Source organism: Python bivittatus, unplaced genomic scaffold, assembly GCF_059951505.1.
Source record: "Python bivittatus isolate LINGU-HERP-01145 unplaced genomic scaffold, Pbiv_v1 ctg000590_np1212, whole genome shotgun sequence".
NCBI classification, from domain to species: Eukaryota; Metazoa; Chordata; class Lepidosauria; order Squamata; family Pythonidae; genus Python; species Python bivittatus.
The window spans coordinates 14,962,778-14,980,104 of NW_028277086.1; the positions used below are offsets into that span (position 1 = coordinate 14,962,778).

Genomic DNA, 17,327 nt, shown 5'->3' on the forward strand with positions numbered 1-17,327 from the left:
GATTGCGTTTGATTTAACATTAGGAAAAGAGCTAATTTTTATTTAATTTTGGGATCTCACAAATGCCATCTAGATGGGTTAATTTGCAGTATCGTGCCCAAATGTTGCCAACTCTCAGCCCACATTGTGGCCTACAAAATCTTTCAGTGACACTTGGTGGCCTGCATAAAATCAGTGGTTGAGGGCCACTGCTCATGGTCTAAGGGTTAAATTCTTGCAAGGATGGCCAATGGCTGTGTACTAGGTTGGAATCACTGTGGGCTGGATTCCCCATCTTCCTCTGGAAAAAAATATATAAGATACCCACGGTCATTGAAGATGTGAAGAGCTTCTAATAATGCATTTAGTTAAATCGACTTTCTTTGCATTCAGTTTGATGCTAATCACAGCACACACATCTGTATCTAGGGAACAAGATTAGCTGGGCACATTCTCCATTTCTTCCTGTGTTTTATATCTACAGGTATCAAATAATTAAAGAGAACTAGAACACCAGAATGCATGGTGCACATAACTTGATTATCAGCTTGTTCTCTGAAGGTCTAATTGAAGGAAAAAGTTGAAATGAGTGACCAAAATTATGACACCCTCTTCTCTAGGAGGTGTTGGTATAATCACCGCCCCAGGTGGCAGCTAGAGGACAAGATCTGGATATTCATTGGACTACATTTGATTTCTGACATAGATATAAGTTAGCAGTATAAATTGCAGTCCATTGTATTCAAGACCCAGTATGTCCAATTGGCTTTTGTCAGTTTATTGGGCTCCAGGTTTTAGCTATGGATATCAAGTAAATTCTGGGTTGCACGAACTATTTTCTAGGGGTTTTATTTGTGTTTTTTTCTATAACATTTATATCAAGATTGACTAAAGTTTGGGGGAAAGAAATTCTAGATGGCATGGTTTCTTCCTAAAACTGCAGAGTAAAAAAGAAAAAAAGAAAAGCTTTCTGTAAATGATCCTTTCTTTCCTCTTTTGCCATTTGCTTTTTTAAAAAAATATTTCAGCTTTTCAATTTTGTTAAAAAATAAGAAATCCCTGGGTAATGCTCAGACTAGGAAAGAAGGGGACAGTCTGTTGGATTTGGAGGTGGGCAGGGTGCTGTGTAAATATTTATTTCACAATTTGGAGAATGAAGTGTTGGTTCCATCTTTTGAAAAATGCAAAAATCATCAGTTTGTATTTGAAGAAGGAAAATATATTTAGATAGTAAGCAGCAAGAATAATAATTGGGTTTCCTTGTGAAACTAAAAGAGATCCCTTTGAAAGTTTGAGCAAAACAAAATTAAGAAGGAAAATGTCACTTTTTAAATCAAAAGTTGCATCTAACAGTAAAGGTTATGAAACAGGAAGAACAAAAACTGTTATGCTCCTTAGGTTTTGCCCTGATTTTTGTAGAAGGGGAAAAATGTGGTGGATCCCATATTTGCAAACATGGTTTATATGGGATTTATTTTTCAATATTTTTCTTAAGATGAAGGGTTTTATTTTTCCTCTAATGGTTAGCTCATTTTGTGCATCTTAAAGTAGAAGACTGATTAAAAAAGAAGAACCTTCAAGAATGTCCTCCTGCAATTTAACACAGAGGTGCTGAAGTCTGTATTTTCCTGAAAAAGATGCTCAAAAAGTAGAGCATCCACCCACCTAAAAACTATTCCTATCCCTTTCAAACAATGAATAATGAATATGGTAGGCACCTATATTACTGGAAACAGTGATCCTGCTCTGTGATGGTGTAATGGGATAACCTATCCTTCTGCATTATCATTGTCTGCATCTTCTCAGGCTCAATCCCTCCAGATATGGTTGACTTCAGTTCCTAGAATTTCTAGTCAATATGGTTGTTGATCCTGCTGACTGCATATTTTGGAAGTTGAAGTCCTAACACATCTGGAGGGCTTCAGTTCGGAGAAGACTGATTTAAGAGAAAAGTTTTCTTGCTGTTTGCTAGTGAAAGAACTTAAAGTTAGAATTGTGCACTGGATGGCCAACAGGACTTTTCAGTACCTGCATTTCTGTATCAGTATAATTTTTTTTTTAATTACAGTGGAAAAGTTCTTGTCTTCAACAGGGCTGAGAGCAACTTAAGTACTGTGCTCCCCCCACCTTTCTCACACACACACACACAGTACCTGCATGCCACATGTTTTTTGTTGGATTGTGGCCACAAAGGACAGATGCAACAGTTGTATAATTTGGAAGCCTTTAAAACTCACCCATAGTTTTAAATTATAAATGAGAACATGGTAGTTGGTAAAGAACAATGAAGGACCACAATGGTACTCTGCAGTATACCAACACTGAAAATCCAAGAATCCCATTCTGTATTGATCTAATTCTCAGAACAGATGATGTCATAATATGGTTGCTTGATTTTGATTTAGCGTGTCCAGTCATTATAGCTTGTAAACAGTAATTTATAGTTTACCATGTCATTGAACCCACCCAGTATGAGTTACTTTAATGGTAAGAATGTTGTGTGAATCTAGCCAATAATTCTTGTCAAAGGAAAAGTGCCAGGATTATGACTCTATTCTTTTTATACTGAGTTAAGCATGTAGGACTTTCAAAAAATTATTGTTCTGGTATTTTCCCATGCGGTTTCTAATGCATAAATAATTATTTAAAAGTAACTGGTATAGCAGACTTGCCTGGAGAAAAGCCAAGTTCAAATTTATGCTCTGAAAAGTCTAGGAGGTGGTAGGTAGATGTGCTTTTTGCACAGAAGCAAATCAATGGCATACAGTTAGTCCTTGCTTAATGACCACAATAGGGACCGGAAAATTCATCATTAAGTGGGACAATCGTTAAGTGAGGCATCACATGACTGCACCCAATTTTACAACATTTTTTGTGGTGGTCGTTAAGCGAATCACCACAGTCGTTAAGCAAATCATGCAGTTCCCCACTGATTTTGCTTGCTGGAAGCCAGCTGGGAAGGTCGCAAATGGCAATCACATGACCCTCGGATGCTGCAGCTGTCTTAAGTGTGAGCTGGTTGCCAAGCACCTGGATCGCAATCACATGACCATGGGGGCACTGCAATGGTTGTAAGTGTGAGGAGTGATTGTAAGTAGCTTTTTAGCATGGTCGTAACTTCAAACAATCACTAAATGAATGATTGTTAAGCAAGGACTACCTGTTCTTGGCACCAGTGGAGTTCTTTGTAGAGGGAATTCAAAAATGAAGGCAGCACCACTATTGTGGAAAATTATAAGGCATGGGGGCATAATTAGTACTGGCTAGGCCTGGTTTACTCTTTTTTTTTTTTTTTTCCTGTGCCTTCAAGTCAGTTTTTGACTCCTGCCTGGACTAGTCACTGCAGTTTTCTTTGCAAGTTTTTTTGGGAATGGTTTGCCATTGCCTCCTTCCCAGGGCTAAGAGAGAGTGACTGGCTCAAGGTCACTCAGCTAGCTTCGTGCCTAAGGCGAGACTAGAACTCATGGTCTCCCAATTTCTAGCCTGATGCCTTAACCACTACACCAAACTGGCTCTGTCTGGTCTACTTTACTGTGGTCCATATTGACAGTGACTGTCACCTCTGGTATGCCAAAGACATCAATGTTTCTTCATATTGTTAGGCTAACTTAGTGATGGGTATGCTACTTGTCCACCAATTTTTTTTCAGTAAGAGACCCTTGCTAAGCTTAAAATGAACCCCAACGTTCCCCAGATCTTGATATGATAATAGTTTCTCAACTCTATGGAACTCGTAACCTAAGTCAGTTTATTTTGGTCTGTTTTCCCCTAAAAATTTCACAAATTCTTGGAATGAAACAGTTTTCTATCCTGGCTCTCCATCTGGTACAAACATTTGTCTTTCACGAATTGGAAGAATGGGGCAATGTAGTCTCCATAATGACTAGCTGAGAATTTTGCTAGTTCCTGTTGAAACTGTAAGAAACATAAATGTGCTTCTCTTTTCAGGTTGAAAAAAGCAGGAATTGCCTTTGAAAACATGTTTGAGGAAGTCCCCATTAACATCAGGAACTCCTACCTGATCAATGTCCTTCTTTGGGAGCTAGAAAAGAAGTCAGTGATAACAGATAGACATGAATTGCTCAGTCTCGCAAGCAAGTAAGTGTTGATTTGAAATCAAAATACAATGTGTACTTCTAGACTTTAGCTGGAAATCATTGTAGAATTGAGAGGATAATCATTTCAGCAATTTCATCATTTTGAGTTAATATGAAGTTGATGGAAAATGTAGTCCAAATACCTGGAAGTCACCAGGTTATTGCAAGAGAGGCATTTGGACTACATTTTCTATCAGTTTCATACTAACTCAGAGATGGAATTATCATTCATCTCTTTCAGAGGGTAGCAAACTGGGGGAAGCTGATTTGATTTCAGCTTGATTTAAAAGATAGGGGTAACACATCATTTAGGATTTTCAAATTCAAGTTGGCCTTTGTATGTAAAAGAATTATGCACAAAATGATTCAACTCACACCTTAGGTTACAGTTTCTCTATCTTTAATTTATATTAATTGTGCCTCTCCATCCTTCTCAACACATTAATTTTCCTTCGGATTGAGACAGATTGCTTCAATGTTTGTCCTGCCACTTCTGTATTAGAATGGCTAAAATACTTTTTTTTTAGATCTCAGGTTTTCAAATCAGTTTCTATGCAAGAGATCTTTTCATTGAGAATAAATAGTTTTCTTGCCTTTCTCGTGTTTCTGTATTTTTTATTAGAAACAGGATTTGGGGAATGTTCTATGGCACCTATCTCCAATTTTGTGTGTCCATATGTAATGGATTTCCAGTTAGATAATCACTCAAACAGCCTGGCCATTGGCAGTACTAACTCTGGATTATGAGAAAGTCCAATATATGTAGAGGTCACCAGTATGGGAAAAACTGTTTTATAGAAGAACTTGAGTAGTGTATGCAAATCTTGGCTTAACATTCATTCTATATACTTTAGCTCTTGTCAACCCATTTTATTATTAGGAAGAAGGAAACCACAGAAATGGGCCTGTTGAGAAACCTATTAAAAGCCTCTTTCTGTAGTTAATGCCTTCTTATCACATTATCTCTACAGTATTGCCTTTACAGGTTTTATTATTTGGTTTCCTTGCAAGAGGTATCTAGTTTTAAGCTACAGTACTCCAGTCTACATTCTTGCATTCCAAAACCCATCCCAGAGAAAATCCTATGGAAATATTGTTTATTACCAAATCTTTTTCTCAACATTACTGTCTATGAAATAAAGTGACACTCACGAGAGACTTCAATATTATAAACATGTTGGTTGCCTTAAGTTCCATTCTAGAATGGTAGTGGCTTTCTCTGTAAATTCTTAGATATGCCCCTTAAAATTATCAGTCAATCATCATAATCATAGATTACTTCTAGATTTAATCATGCATAAAGTTACACATTTAAATCAGCGATAATACAGTTTACATCCTGATGATTTGGGGCACCACTGCTATGTATATTTGCTATTTATTGGTATTTTGAATTTGTCCAATAACACATGTTCTCTTGAGTTGCATATATATAAGCCCGTATTTTAAAAATAGCATGATCAATTGCAAGTATAATAAGTAACACAAGAAATAGATATATTAAAAACACTCCACAAAATTCAGTTCTGATTTGTCTATGAAATGCAATATTCTACATCCTACAATCCACTTCTCTGGCATTGCAAAAATAAATGAGTGAGTACCAGGAAAGGCTGCCTTGGAAGGCTTTCTGCAAGTCGCAGCCCCCTAACTGGGAAGACCTTCTGTCTTGTAGCACCCACTGTATTTTGTTCTAAGAAGAGTTCCTTGAGAAAGGCCTGTAATACAATACAAGAGACAATGTCCTCTTTGAGATTTTGTTTCAAAACAGTATTAATTGTTGAGCATGCTTGTCTTGAATAGTGTACAGAAGGGGGACTATAGCTGCTTGGTCATTGTGGTTGGGGCTAATGGGATTGGGAATCCAACTTCATGCAGAATTCAGCTTCATACGGTCCTGTTCCAGCTGTACAGGAGAAGCCCTACCCATAATCTTATCTGTTTTGTTAAAGAAATAAACAATTAAAAATGGGAAACGTTACCCAAGAAACTAATGTTTTGTGTAGATAATTCTCCATGGGAATTTCATTTTTAGTGAAGGTTTGCTGTTTATCTGCATCCTCCTGAGACTAGAATTGTCATTAGAAAATCCATTCTTAGCTGAAGCAGTGTCATAAATTCTCAAGTGTTTGAACAGGAAATTGTCTCCTATTTTCAGATTACTTCCATGTAAAAACAATGAGAACTTTCACATGGTTATTGTGTACCTTGCTTTGTTTCACTGCCAAAAAACTTTTAGCTCTCAGTCCAGCAACCTAAACCTAGAGTACCGTCCACACGAAGAACTTCCAGGTCATACTGATTTCAGCAGGACAGACATAATCATGTGCTTCCGTAATTATTGGTAATTTTTTTTCAGCAGCCAATTTATCTTTTTCTGATGGTTTTATTTTCTCTGTTCATCCAAATCCTAGTGGAAGCACAAACTGAAATCATATAAAATAGCCATGCTGATACAAAGTAGTACCTTGGATTAAGTTTTTGATTTTGAAACATTATTTTGTTCCATTTCAGTTCATTTAGTTTCTTCATTCTCCTTGGTGACAGCAGTTCCCCTGCTAGATAACTGTGTTATCTAACTCTTTCCTTTACCATGAAAAGGGAGGGAGAACCAGAAAAGAAATAGACCCACGTGAGGGAATGGGTGCAGAGCAAATTTATAGCATTGACAAAAATAGTGATAATGCTCAGTGCTATTTTTGATCACAGCAGTTGAATTTGTGTATTGCTGTATAGGAAAGGTATGTTCAGTTGGGAATAGGAACGTGATTGTGTCTTTATTAAATGCATGAGTGTGCATACATGTATACAGAGATAAGTAGACCCTACTGTATGGATCGATCCCTACCTCTTCTTCAGAGAGACCCACATTGGAGAAAACTGTCCTCAGGAACCAAGGTGCATAAGGAGGACCTGATTAAGGTAGAATATCTGATTGAAAGAGGGCAGTGGCCTAGATTCCTTTAAATGGAGGTGAGATAAATTCGTGGAATGTTAATTAAGACTCTCTGGTGGTTCTTAGCAACATGGAATCTCTTGGTTCCAAGATCTGCTGAATCGTACAGACAAGAGCAGGAATTCATAATCTGCAGGTTGCCTGTAGCCCTTGGCTCCACTTTCAGCCCACAGACCCCCTCTAAGATCCATCTGCCAAAATGGTGGCATAATTTCCTATTGGCTGATAACTAAGAAAAGTAATACATCCTGAAAATTGTGGAAAATATATACACTGTAAATAGGCCCCAAACCCTGTCCCTGTCGCCTTTGTAGATGACATGGGATTGCTGCCCTCCCACTGCAGCCCATGGGTGCTAGCGAGAAAAGAAGTGCTGCCTCAGTGATCCAGTGCTCCCTGCTCCCGCTGTGACAGAAGGTTGCAACATTTGTGGCCTGCCTGAAAAGTAATTGGTTAGCTGCTTTTAAAAGTAGGCTGCTGAGCTAGGCAAGACTTCACTTTGGTTTAGGAGAGTTTGTCTTACCTTCTTAAAGAGGTTAGGATTAGAGTTAGGAGCCCATACAGACATAAAGTACTGTTTGTGAAAGGTCTACCCCAGGAAGTAGGTATCATGCCCATGAGCTCCCTGATGTCTTGATGCTCACCAGGCTCCCTGTCCTACTTGATACTTAAAAATTTGGCATGCTCACCAGCCTCTAGCATCCTATTTATTTACTGAAATGGCTTTGGGTCCCACAGTGGCCCTACTGAAAAAGAATAGAAAACATCTGGGGAGACAAGCTTGCTTTTTGATAAATGGGCATTGCAGCTGGGTTTTGGATGAGTCTCCCATGTCAAACATTTTGTGATGATGTTAGTCAGATGCCTCAGAATTCCAAATAAGGTTATCTATCCCTGGTCTCCTAGACCTGATTTACTCCAAACTCTTCTGGCCCTAATGTTTATACCTGATTGTAGTGCTACTCTAAGTAATATGAAATAGGGCCTTTGCATATATATGGGGAGCAGTCTAGGAGGTGTCATGGTACAGACATGTCTCCATAATATTAACAAGGTAGTGGTGATTTAAGGTTTCTACTGGTTTCTGTGCCTGATAATTGACATACAGTGTTAGCTAGAATGGAGATTGACCAATTTGGTATATCAGACTATTTCTCTCAGTCATTCTCAACTCCTCATTACAGCAAGAAACATATAGCCAGTAGGTACCAATACAGTGAACTTTAAGGAAATAGGGACATATTGTGAGTTCACAAGGAAGGTTCAGCTCAATATGATTAGCAGACAGCATCTTCTTTCTACAGAACAGTTGCATATCTTCATCAGGGCATCTCCTTGTCTGTTCCAGTAATCACCTTGGCAAGACTTTACAACTATTGATGGACCGAGTGGATGAAATGAGTCAAGATATTGTAAAATACAACACCTACCTAAGGAATACCAGCAAGCAGCAACAGCAAAAACACCAAGTAAGGTTTTTGGGATAGGCCACCTCTCATCTGTTTGAGGATGAAGCATTTCATGATGTGATTTTGATAAGATGCAAATTGCAGGAACTTTGTTTTATTGCATCTCCTAAATATTCAAGCCAGTTCAGAAAGCTGATCTTTCTATCCTTGGCATTTATTACACGTAAAGCATGGGCTTTGCTGCTGAGTGCTCCTTGGCTTGCCAATGTAAATCTGCAGGGGCAAATTTATGAGACGATTTTAAAGATGGAAAAACTGATTTGAAGGGGGGAAAATCCAGGATAGTCACCTACTAGTTGTTGCTCAACGTCTAATTGCTGTAGCCTGGTTTCATGCACCATTGCCAGACTTGCTCATTTTATTTAGCTATACAGTTGAATGCAAGAGCAAGCAATTTTGGGAAGAAATGTACCTATTTGATATGAAGTATAAAAATACATTTACTAGATGTCTTTTTCCCCTCTTTTTCTCTTTCCTTCCCAGCTCCCCCCCCCCTTCCTGTTTCTTTGCACTTTCATTCTCTCTCATATGGGGCTCTATGCTCTTATTCACTAATGTTTTCTAAATCTGGATGCATTTTGTGTTCTGCTATCAAGCAGCAAAATGTCATCAAACATTTCTTGACTTACCAGCCAGAAGCTTAAGAAAACCTGTACTGCTGAAATTTTAAATGTTTGCCATTTGAGTAAAGAGGAAGGTGGGGGCAGAGAATAAAACATGCTGTTTTTCCAGTTTAAGATTGTGTGATCCACTTAAAGTTGTATACACCTCTTGTGTGTCTGTGTAACTCATAATCATATGTAACTTTCTCTTAAAGATGAGAATATTAGGAGTATTTGCAGGCTGCCTTCTCTCTTTTACTAAGCTTATGCTGAATTGAAAATGAGACTGGGTTCATTTTAAATTAACATTATAACCTAGCCACACTGCTCCTTTTTTCTCGCTGTGCCCTTTCTGACTTCGTGCAACAAAAGCTGAAATTGGTCACTGAACATAGCCTCTGGGTCCATAAAGTCATAAACTAAGATAATGGGTGAGTTTTGCGCAACAGGCTAAGCCAGCCCACCTACCCCCAACTATTAACATGTGTAAATTCACCAATGAGGACTTTGACTGATTTACTTGCACATGTTGTACAAATGAGCCATTTAGTCCAGTGTTCCTCAACCTTGACCACTTTAAGATGTGTGAATTTCAATTCCTAGAATTCTGTGAGTTGAAGTCCACACATCTTAAAATGGCCAAGGTTGAGGAGCACTGGTTTAGTTACTATGGCTGTTGAGATGTGAAGATCTTAGGGAACTTCGTGAAGAGCAAGAGTGGGCAGTTTTCTGTTGGGCACTCAAAGTGACAACATTTTGGTGGAAGAAGAGAGCTATAGTAGGCAGGATGTGATGCCAAATGATTGGAATTGCATCACCTACTATGCTAAGCCCACTTTAGAGCTTACACTATAATTTTCATGTTTTCCACCTCAAAGTGGTCTCTCAAACTATGTCAGTTTCTCCTAAGAAATTATCTGCTGGACAATTCAGATGTAAGGTTTGGAATCTCCCCACATTCTCTCCTTTAAGTCTGAGGCCGTCCATTTTTCTATGAGCAATTAAAGAGCTGTGGGTCTTTAATAGTGGCTATAGGTTGCACAGTGTTAAGAGGAGATGGGTGGATTAAAGGTTATTTTTTCCTTCCTAAGGAATATAACTCTGTGTTTTGAAATCCAGATGTACTATATAAAATGTAGTATTGCCTTTGCTGAACTCGGGACCCTTGTTAGGCCAGAAAGAAAGAGGTTACAGGTAGTCCTCAGTTACCATTCATTCAGCGACCAAAAATAACTTTACAGCCCATTTAAGACCTTTGCAGCATCCCTCAGTCACATGATTGCCATTAGAGTCAGTACGGATTTTCCTGTGCCTGACCTGTGTGTTTTTCCCCCCCTTTCTCCCCCCTTGCAGAGCAGAGATTGGAGAGAAAGGGATTGCAAGAAAGTAAGCTGTTTGCTCTTCTGCACATCAGAAGCAATGTGATTGCGCTGGGAGCCACAGACGCGCTATACAGTACTCTCTTGAAATTGCTTTCCCTCCAGTCTCTCTGCTCTGGGGGAGAGGGTGGAGCAAGCAATTTTTGTAGGCAATCTCTCCTTTGCCTGACCCTTCCTGCTGCTGGCATGATCTCATTGCTTTCGATGTGTAGAAGAGCAAACAGCGTACTCCCTCTCCAATCTCTCACTTCCCCCCAGCAGAGTGGAAAGATTGGAGACAAAGGGATTTCAAGAGAGTAAGCTGTTTGTACAGTGCACCTGTGGTTCCCAGCCCTGGGCTGCCAGTGCAGTCGCACTGCTTTCGATGTATACAAAAAGGTTAAGCAGGCACTCGAGCATTCCAAAGGGTGGGGGGTGGTTAGGAGGCAAACAAAAGCCAAAGGTGTGAAACTGGCTAGTCTTGTCTCTGTCCAGCCAGAAAGCACAGTCACGGTCGCATGATTTCCCACTTAGCAACTGCTTCACTTAGCAGTGGATTTTCCCATCCCAATTAGGGTCACTAAGCGAGGACTACCTTTATGTTCATTGCTCCAAGACCCTTACATTGGAGGCCACCCATTTAAAGCATGACTCAAGATTTGGGGGGAAATTTGATAGAGTTTGTATACTGCTTCAGTACTAAAAAGCTTTGAACAGTGTACAGAATGAGTCACAATATAAAAACATACAATGTAGGGAATAATAAAAGTAATAAAAGACTATGAGGAAGAAAACATGAACCTATCATATATAGCTATCTGGTGCCAGTAACTCCAATTCAGCCTCCCAAGGCCTCTGGAAAGGCCAAGTTTTAACGTGCATCAAGAAAGGTATCATAGTCAGAGCCACTCTTGCATCAGGTAGCAAGCTATTCCAGAGAAGCATTTGGATGAATCAATACCTTATCATTCAAGACAAGAATATTAATCACTTAAGATAAAATCCCCAAATTATTACTATATTGAAGGTTGCCACACACATTCCCATTATTGGACCAGTGGACAAATAATAATGGGGGGAGGAATTACACTGATGGTAGAATTCATTGAGAAGAAAGGACAGGAATGGACAGCTCAAATTAATACTCAGTTGCTGGCCTCTTGGAGATTTAAAAAGGCTCGGCTGTATCACAAATCATTCAGTGTTTTGAACTAGATCAGTGTCATAGTATAAGCTCCATAAAGGGCATCCCTACATTTTCTTCAGATGATTTTCAAGGATGGCCTTTGGATCAGGGCATCAGTTGAACCCACCCTATCTCTCTCCCTTTCTTCTTTAGTACCAGCAGAGACGTCAGCAAGAAAACCTACAGCGTCAGAGTAGGGGGGAGGCTCCCCTTCCAGAGGAGGACTTGAACAAACTCTTCAAGCCACCACAACCTCCTCCCAGGATGGACTCCCTCTTGATCGCAGGTAATGATCCAGAGGGAAAACCCATTCATTTTTATATCTCTGCTGCTTGTTTCCGGTGTGATGTGGAAAATAAAACTCCCCTATATGCCCTGTTCTGGTTTCGCTGCCACTTTGAACTTTACTTTCAGGTATTTTAAGGAAATACTGTAAATCAGATGTAACATTGGACAGCAAATCTTGCTGTTTTGATTCAAGTTGGTATTAAGGTGGATTTGATTCAAGTTGGTCCTAAAGGTGGATGCATTGTGTATCTATGTTATGTCGTTTATACCCCAACAAAAGGCAACATGAAAACAGCTTCTCAATGAATGTGGATTAAGGCACTTGTGAGATCTAGAACTTCATTTCTGTAAGGTGATTGCATCCTGTATCTTCAGGCCATGTCCCAGAACTACAACATCTTCAATGAGAGGCAAATTCAGATTTCCTCTCTTGGCATGGTGGAAGAAAAGGACAGAAATCAAGGCACAAAACCAGAAAGAATATACACTATGAAGTGAAGACACAGTGGACAGGAAATGTTGAGTGCTCTTGTCCAATTCAACAGCCATCACCTTTGTTGAACTGCAGTTCCCAGAATTCCTGACTTATTGTCCATGCTGGCTGGGAACTCTGGGCATTATACTTTAACATATCGGGAGAGCACCATGTTGGCAGAAAGCTGGACTAGAGAAATGTTTTTGTGATCTGAAATACTGCAACTGCTTGAAAACCACACTTAAAACATCCTGATGTTCTTGTTTCCGGTCCCTTGTACCATGGTAGTTCAAGAGCCAAAGATAATGGGTGGATTACAAAATTTCAAATATAATTTAGCGTTCCCTGAAAATACAACTCTTCAAATAATTTGTAGATGGATAGGATATTATAAAATGTCATGTATAACTGTATTAATGTTAGCCTCTTTGGCTAGCTGCAAATAGGTATGGCTTAAATTCTGATCATTCTCCTGCAACTCAGTGCTTTTTGAAGGGGAAACCCCTTCATTAAACTTTTTTTCACTTTTTTCAATTATGTTTCCATTTACTTCTGCTCTAATGTATTATACTTCAGTTAGGAGAAAGGACAACTGATTTATGCTGCAACAGCCTTCAGCCAATTTTTTTTTCTTTTTCTTTTTAGCAGTCTGGGAAAGAACTAAAAGCCTTCACTTTTTTAATTCATGCAGAATTAAGTTGTGGATCAAAGCTGAAATGTGGCGGCTTTTGTCTTGGGCATTTTAAAAACTTTTTGAAGTGGAACGTGAAAATGAAAACGTATTGGTCTGCTAAGCAGTTTTAATTTTGATAATCTGGCTTTGTCTTTTTGCTCTTCCTGATTAGTAGAGGAAATAAATTATAAGAGTGGACTATGTACAAAAAGAGGGGGCAGGGGCAATGTGACACTTTTTTGATTTGTATAACACTTCAGACAAACCCTTCACAGACTGCTGGCTTGAAAAATTGCTAATAACATGAGGTAGCTAACAAAAACATGACCTATAAAATGTCAGCTGGCTGAGGAGAGCAGCACTGTTAAAGACAGAGCAGAAGAAATGGAGGTGTGTGTTTCCGTTAGCTTTCCAGAAATTAGAAGTAAGAAATATAGCACATCATTTAGAAATGATGCAGTCCTGTGAATATGCCATAGTACTGTTTCTAGTCCTCCTTTTTCTCTATTTTTTATAGGATTTATCTATCACAGATTTTTCAGGAGTTGATTTCTGAACAACTTTGAAAACAAGTTTGAGTCATATAAGCCAGAGGCAATATACAAGTTCCTAAAGCTAAAAGGGGGTCCACTTAATTTTGTGCTGATGTGATCCACGGCCTGAATGGCTAAACCTAATTTTATTTCTGAATCACTCAGAATGCAAAATGAAATCAGCTTCCCCAATATAATCAGAAAATGAAACACGTTGCATACAGTCAGGTCCAGGAATATTGGGACATCGACACAATTCTAACATCTTTGGCTCTATACACCACCACAATGGATTTGGAATGAAACAAACACAATGTGTGTTAACTGCAGACTGTCAGCTTTAATTTGAGGGTATGTACATCCAACTCAGGTGAATGGTGTAGGAATTACAACAGTTTGCATATGTGCCTCCCACTTGTTAAGGGACCAAAAGTAATGGGACAGAATAATAATCATACATCAAACTTTCCCTTTTTAATACTTGGTTGCAAATCCGTTGCAGTCAATCACAGCCTGAAGTCTGGAACGCATAGACATCACCAGACGCTGGGTTTCATCCCTGGTGATGCTCTGCCAGGCCTCTACTGCAACTGTCTTCAGTTCCTGCTTGTTCTTGGGGCATTTTCCCTTCAGTTTTGTCTTCAACAAGTGAAATGCATGCTCAATGGGATTCAGGTCAGGTGATTGACTTGGCCATTGCATAACATTCCACTTCTGTCCCTTCAAAAACTCTTTGGTTGCTTTTGCAATATGCTTTGGGTCATTGTCCATCTGTACTGTGAAGCGCCATCCAATAAGTTCTGCAGCATTTGGCTGAATGTGAGCAGATAATATTGCCCGAAACACTGCAGAATTCATCCTGCTGCTTTTGTCAGCAGTCACATCATCAATAAATACAAGAGAACCAGTTCCATTGGCAGCCATACATGCCCACGCCATGACACTACCACCACCATGCTTCACTGATGAGGTGGTATGCTTAGGATCATGAGCAGTTCCTTTCCTTCTCCATACGCTTCTCTTCCCATCACTCTGGTACAAGTTGATCTTGGTCTTATCTGTCCATAGGATGTTGTTCCAGAACTGTGAAGGCTTTTTTAGATGTCGTTTGGCAAACTCTAATCTGGCCTTCCTGTTTTTGAGGCTCACCAATGGTTTACATCTTGTGGTGAACCCTCTGTATTCACTCTGCTGAAGTCTTCTTTTGATTGTTGACTTTGACACACATACACCTACCTCCTGGAGAGTGTTCTTGATCTGGCCAACTGTTGTGAAGGGTGTTTTCTTCACCAGGGAACGAATTCTTCGGTCATCCACCACAGTTGTTTTCCATTGTCTCCCGGGTCTTTTGGTGTTGCTGAGCTCACCGGTGCGTTCCTTCTTTTTGAGAATGTTCCAAACAGTTGTTTTGGCCACGCCTAATGTTCTTGCTATCTCTCTGATGGGTTTGTTTTGTTTCTTCAGCCTAATGATGGCTTGCTTCACTGATAGTGACAGCTCTTTGGATCTCATCTTGAGAGTTGACAGCAACAGATTCCAAATGCAAATAGCACACTTGAACTGAACTCTGGGCCTTTTATCTGCACATTGTAATTGGGGTACTGAGGGGATATCACACACCTGGCCATGGAACAGCTGAGAAGCCATTACTTTTGGTCCCTTAACAAGTGGGAGGCACATATGCAAACTGTTGTAATTCCTACACCATTCACCTGAGTTGGATGTACATACCCTCAAATTAAAGCTGGCAGTCTGCAGTTAACACACATTGTGTTTGTTTCATTCCAAATCCATTGTGGTGGTGTATAGAGCCAAAGATGTTAGAATTGTGTCGATGTCCCAATATTTCTGGACCTGACTGTACCTCCCAGCTGATTCAGACCACTCCATTATTTGTGCAGATATGTCCTTTTCCAAACCAATTTAGGAAAAGCCGTTGAAAATTGGGTCCATTTTTCAAATCAAATCAACAACTCAAGTCAGATTTTGCCTGATTCACAAATGCTGATTAACCACGTAGAGGTGGGAAGACGGAAAGGCCGGACAAAATGTCAGGCAGGGGAAAGGTAAACCTCTACAGAAGGCCCTCAGAGTTCAACATTTTTGTCCTGACAAACTGCATGCTAATGTCACAATGAAGTAGAGTTGTGTAACTTGGGGGGCCCTGAGAAGCCATTCTTGGTGAGGCCAGTACCTAAGTAAAATGGATTTAGTTTGAATATAGCTCAAACTCAGTTAAATCTTCCTTGCACAATTATTCTTCATTTATTTAATAATTTCCCCATTCTGTCTCCTAAAGCATTGCAATTCACTAGCAACCTTTGGAGGGGCACTGCAAACCAAACCTTTTGGGAGTAAGAGTGCTTCAGATTGTACACCTCTGTGCCAAAGGGTGGCAGAGTGGCTGTGTTCACACAACTTACTAGACTAGGCTAAGTAGGGATCAGGTAGCTGGAGATTCAGTGCACTGTCGGATCCTGGCTGTTTCATTAGTTATATAAATTGTGTGTGAAACAATCAAATTATCAAATTAAACCACATACAGTTTACTTGTTTGGGCATAGTGTATTATATGAACCTCATCAATGTGAAAAAAAATGGAGTCAGAAACTACCTTTTAGGTTGATAGTTTTATATTAACATGTTTGTCTGATTTCTCATTGAAGTGTTTTGGTTTTTTTCCTCTCCCCCCCCCCCCTTTTTAATTTCTTTGTAGGTCAAATTAACACTTACAGCCGGAACATCAAGGAATTCACAGCCCAGAATCTGGGCAAGCTTTTCATGGCTCAGTCACTTCAAGAACACAACAATTAGGGAGGAAAATAAAGTGCTGCTTCTTCTAGCCTGCCCAAAGAGTCCAGACGCTTGGAATCTCAGCACATTTTTACTTCTATTGCTCATTGCAAAATGAACCGTGAATTAGACTCTTGTGTGTTTTGAGTAGAATTATCCCTCTTCTACAGGGAAAAAAAGCATAATAAAAGATTTAAAACTTTTTAGCATGTGCTTATTGACTGCTGGACAGCTATCTCCAGATTGTTATTTGCTGCGAACACCAACTTGCTCATGAATGTTTGATCTAACAGATCACTCCCTCAAAATACCTTAACTTGCCATTTCCAATAAGAAAAAAAGGCCTCTCTTCATGGAGAGGTTTTGTTTTTAAACACACACAATGCAGAGCCTTTTTGAAGAATTACTCAGTTGAGGCTACACTGCATTTCCCATGTTGCATTTTAAAAACACATAGGAAGTCTGTCCTAAAAGGGCTGAGTGAGCCTATATTTTCCATAGCGAAGCATAGGGGCAAATCCATTGTAGTACCAAGGAAGATTGCACAACTGATTTTTCCATCTCTTGTATTTAAAATTATTTTCAAACAATAAAGAAAGTCCAGTTTGCATCAGTGCTATAGCACTAGATGAGGAAGGTGACTGGTTGTTTTGAGACTAGATGGCTCCAGTCTGTATTGCCAGCCCAATGGGTCTGCCCTTGCGTTTATCATTCTGAACTTCTGATCATGTCTGAGTTTCCTCTAAGATGGGAGGTTTCCAATATCTATGGAGATTCACACTTAGCGTTTTTGCTAGCTCTTCCCCAAAACTGTTTTTAAAAGTATGAATAAGGTAAATGGCAAAAGGATATTGAACATTTGAGAATCTCTACTTGGGCAAAAATCTCAAACAATTAAGGTGACATTTTAATAAAAAT

The 17,327-nt window shown here is 39.4% G+C and overlaps 1 protein-coding gene across 1 annotated transcript in view; it reads left to right on the top strand.

Moving 5' to 3' along the window:
• EIF3H (eukaryotic translation initiation factor 3 subunit H) overlaps positions 1-16,611 on the top strand; it is a 76,362-nt gene extending 59,751 nt beyond the window's left edge. Inside the window, exons 5-8 of the mRNA XM_007422448.3 lie at positions 3,928-4,077; positions 8,381-8,501; positions 11,801-11,933; positions 16,333-16,611. Coding sequence (XP_007422510.1) covers positions 3,928-4,077; positions 8,381-8,501; positions 11,801-11,933; positions 16,333-16,430 — 502 coding nt within the window. The 3' untranslated portion in view covers positions 16,431-16,611. The remainder of the gene's footprint in view (positions 1-3,927; positions 4,078-8,380; positions 8,502-11,800; positions 11,934-16,332) is intronic.
• Positions 16,612-17,327: the final 716 nt, after the last annotated feature.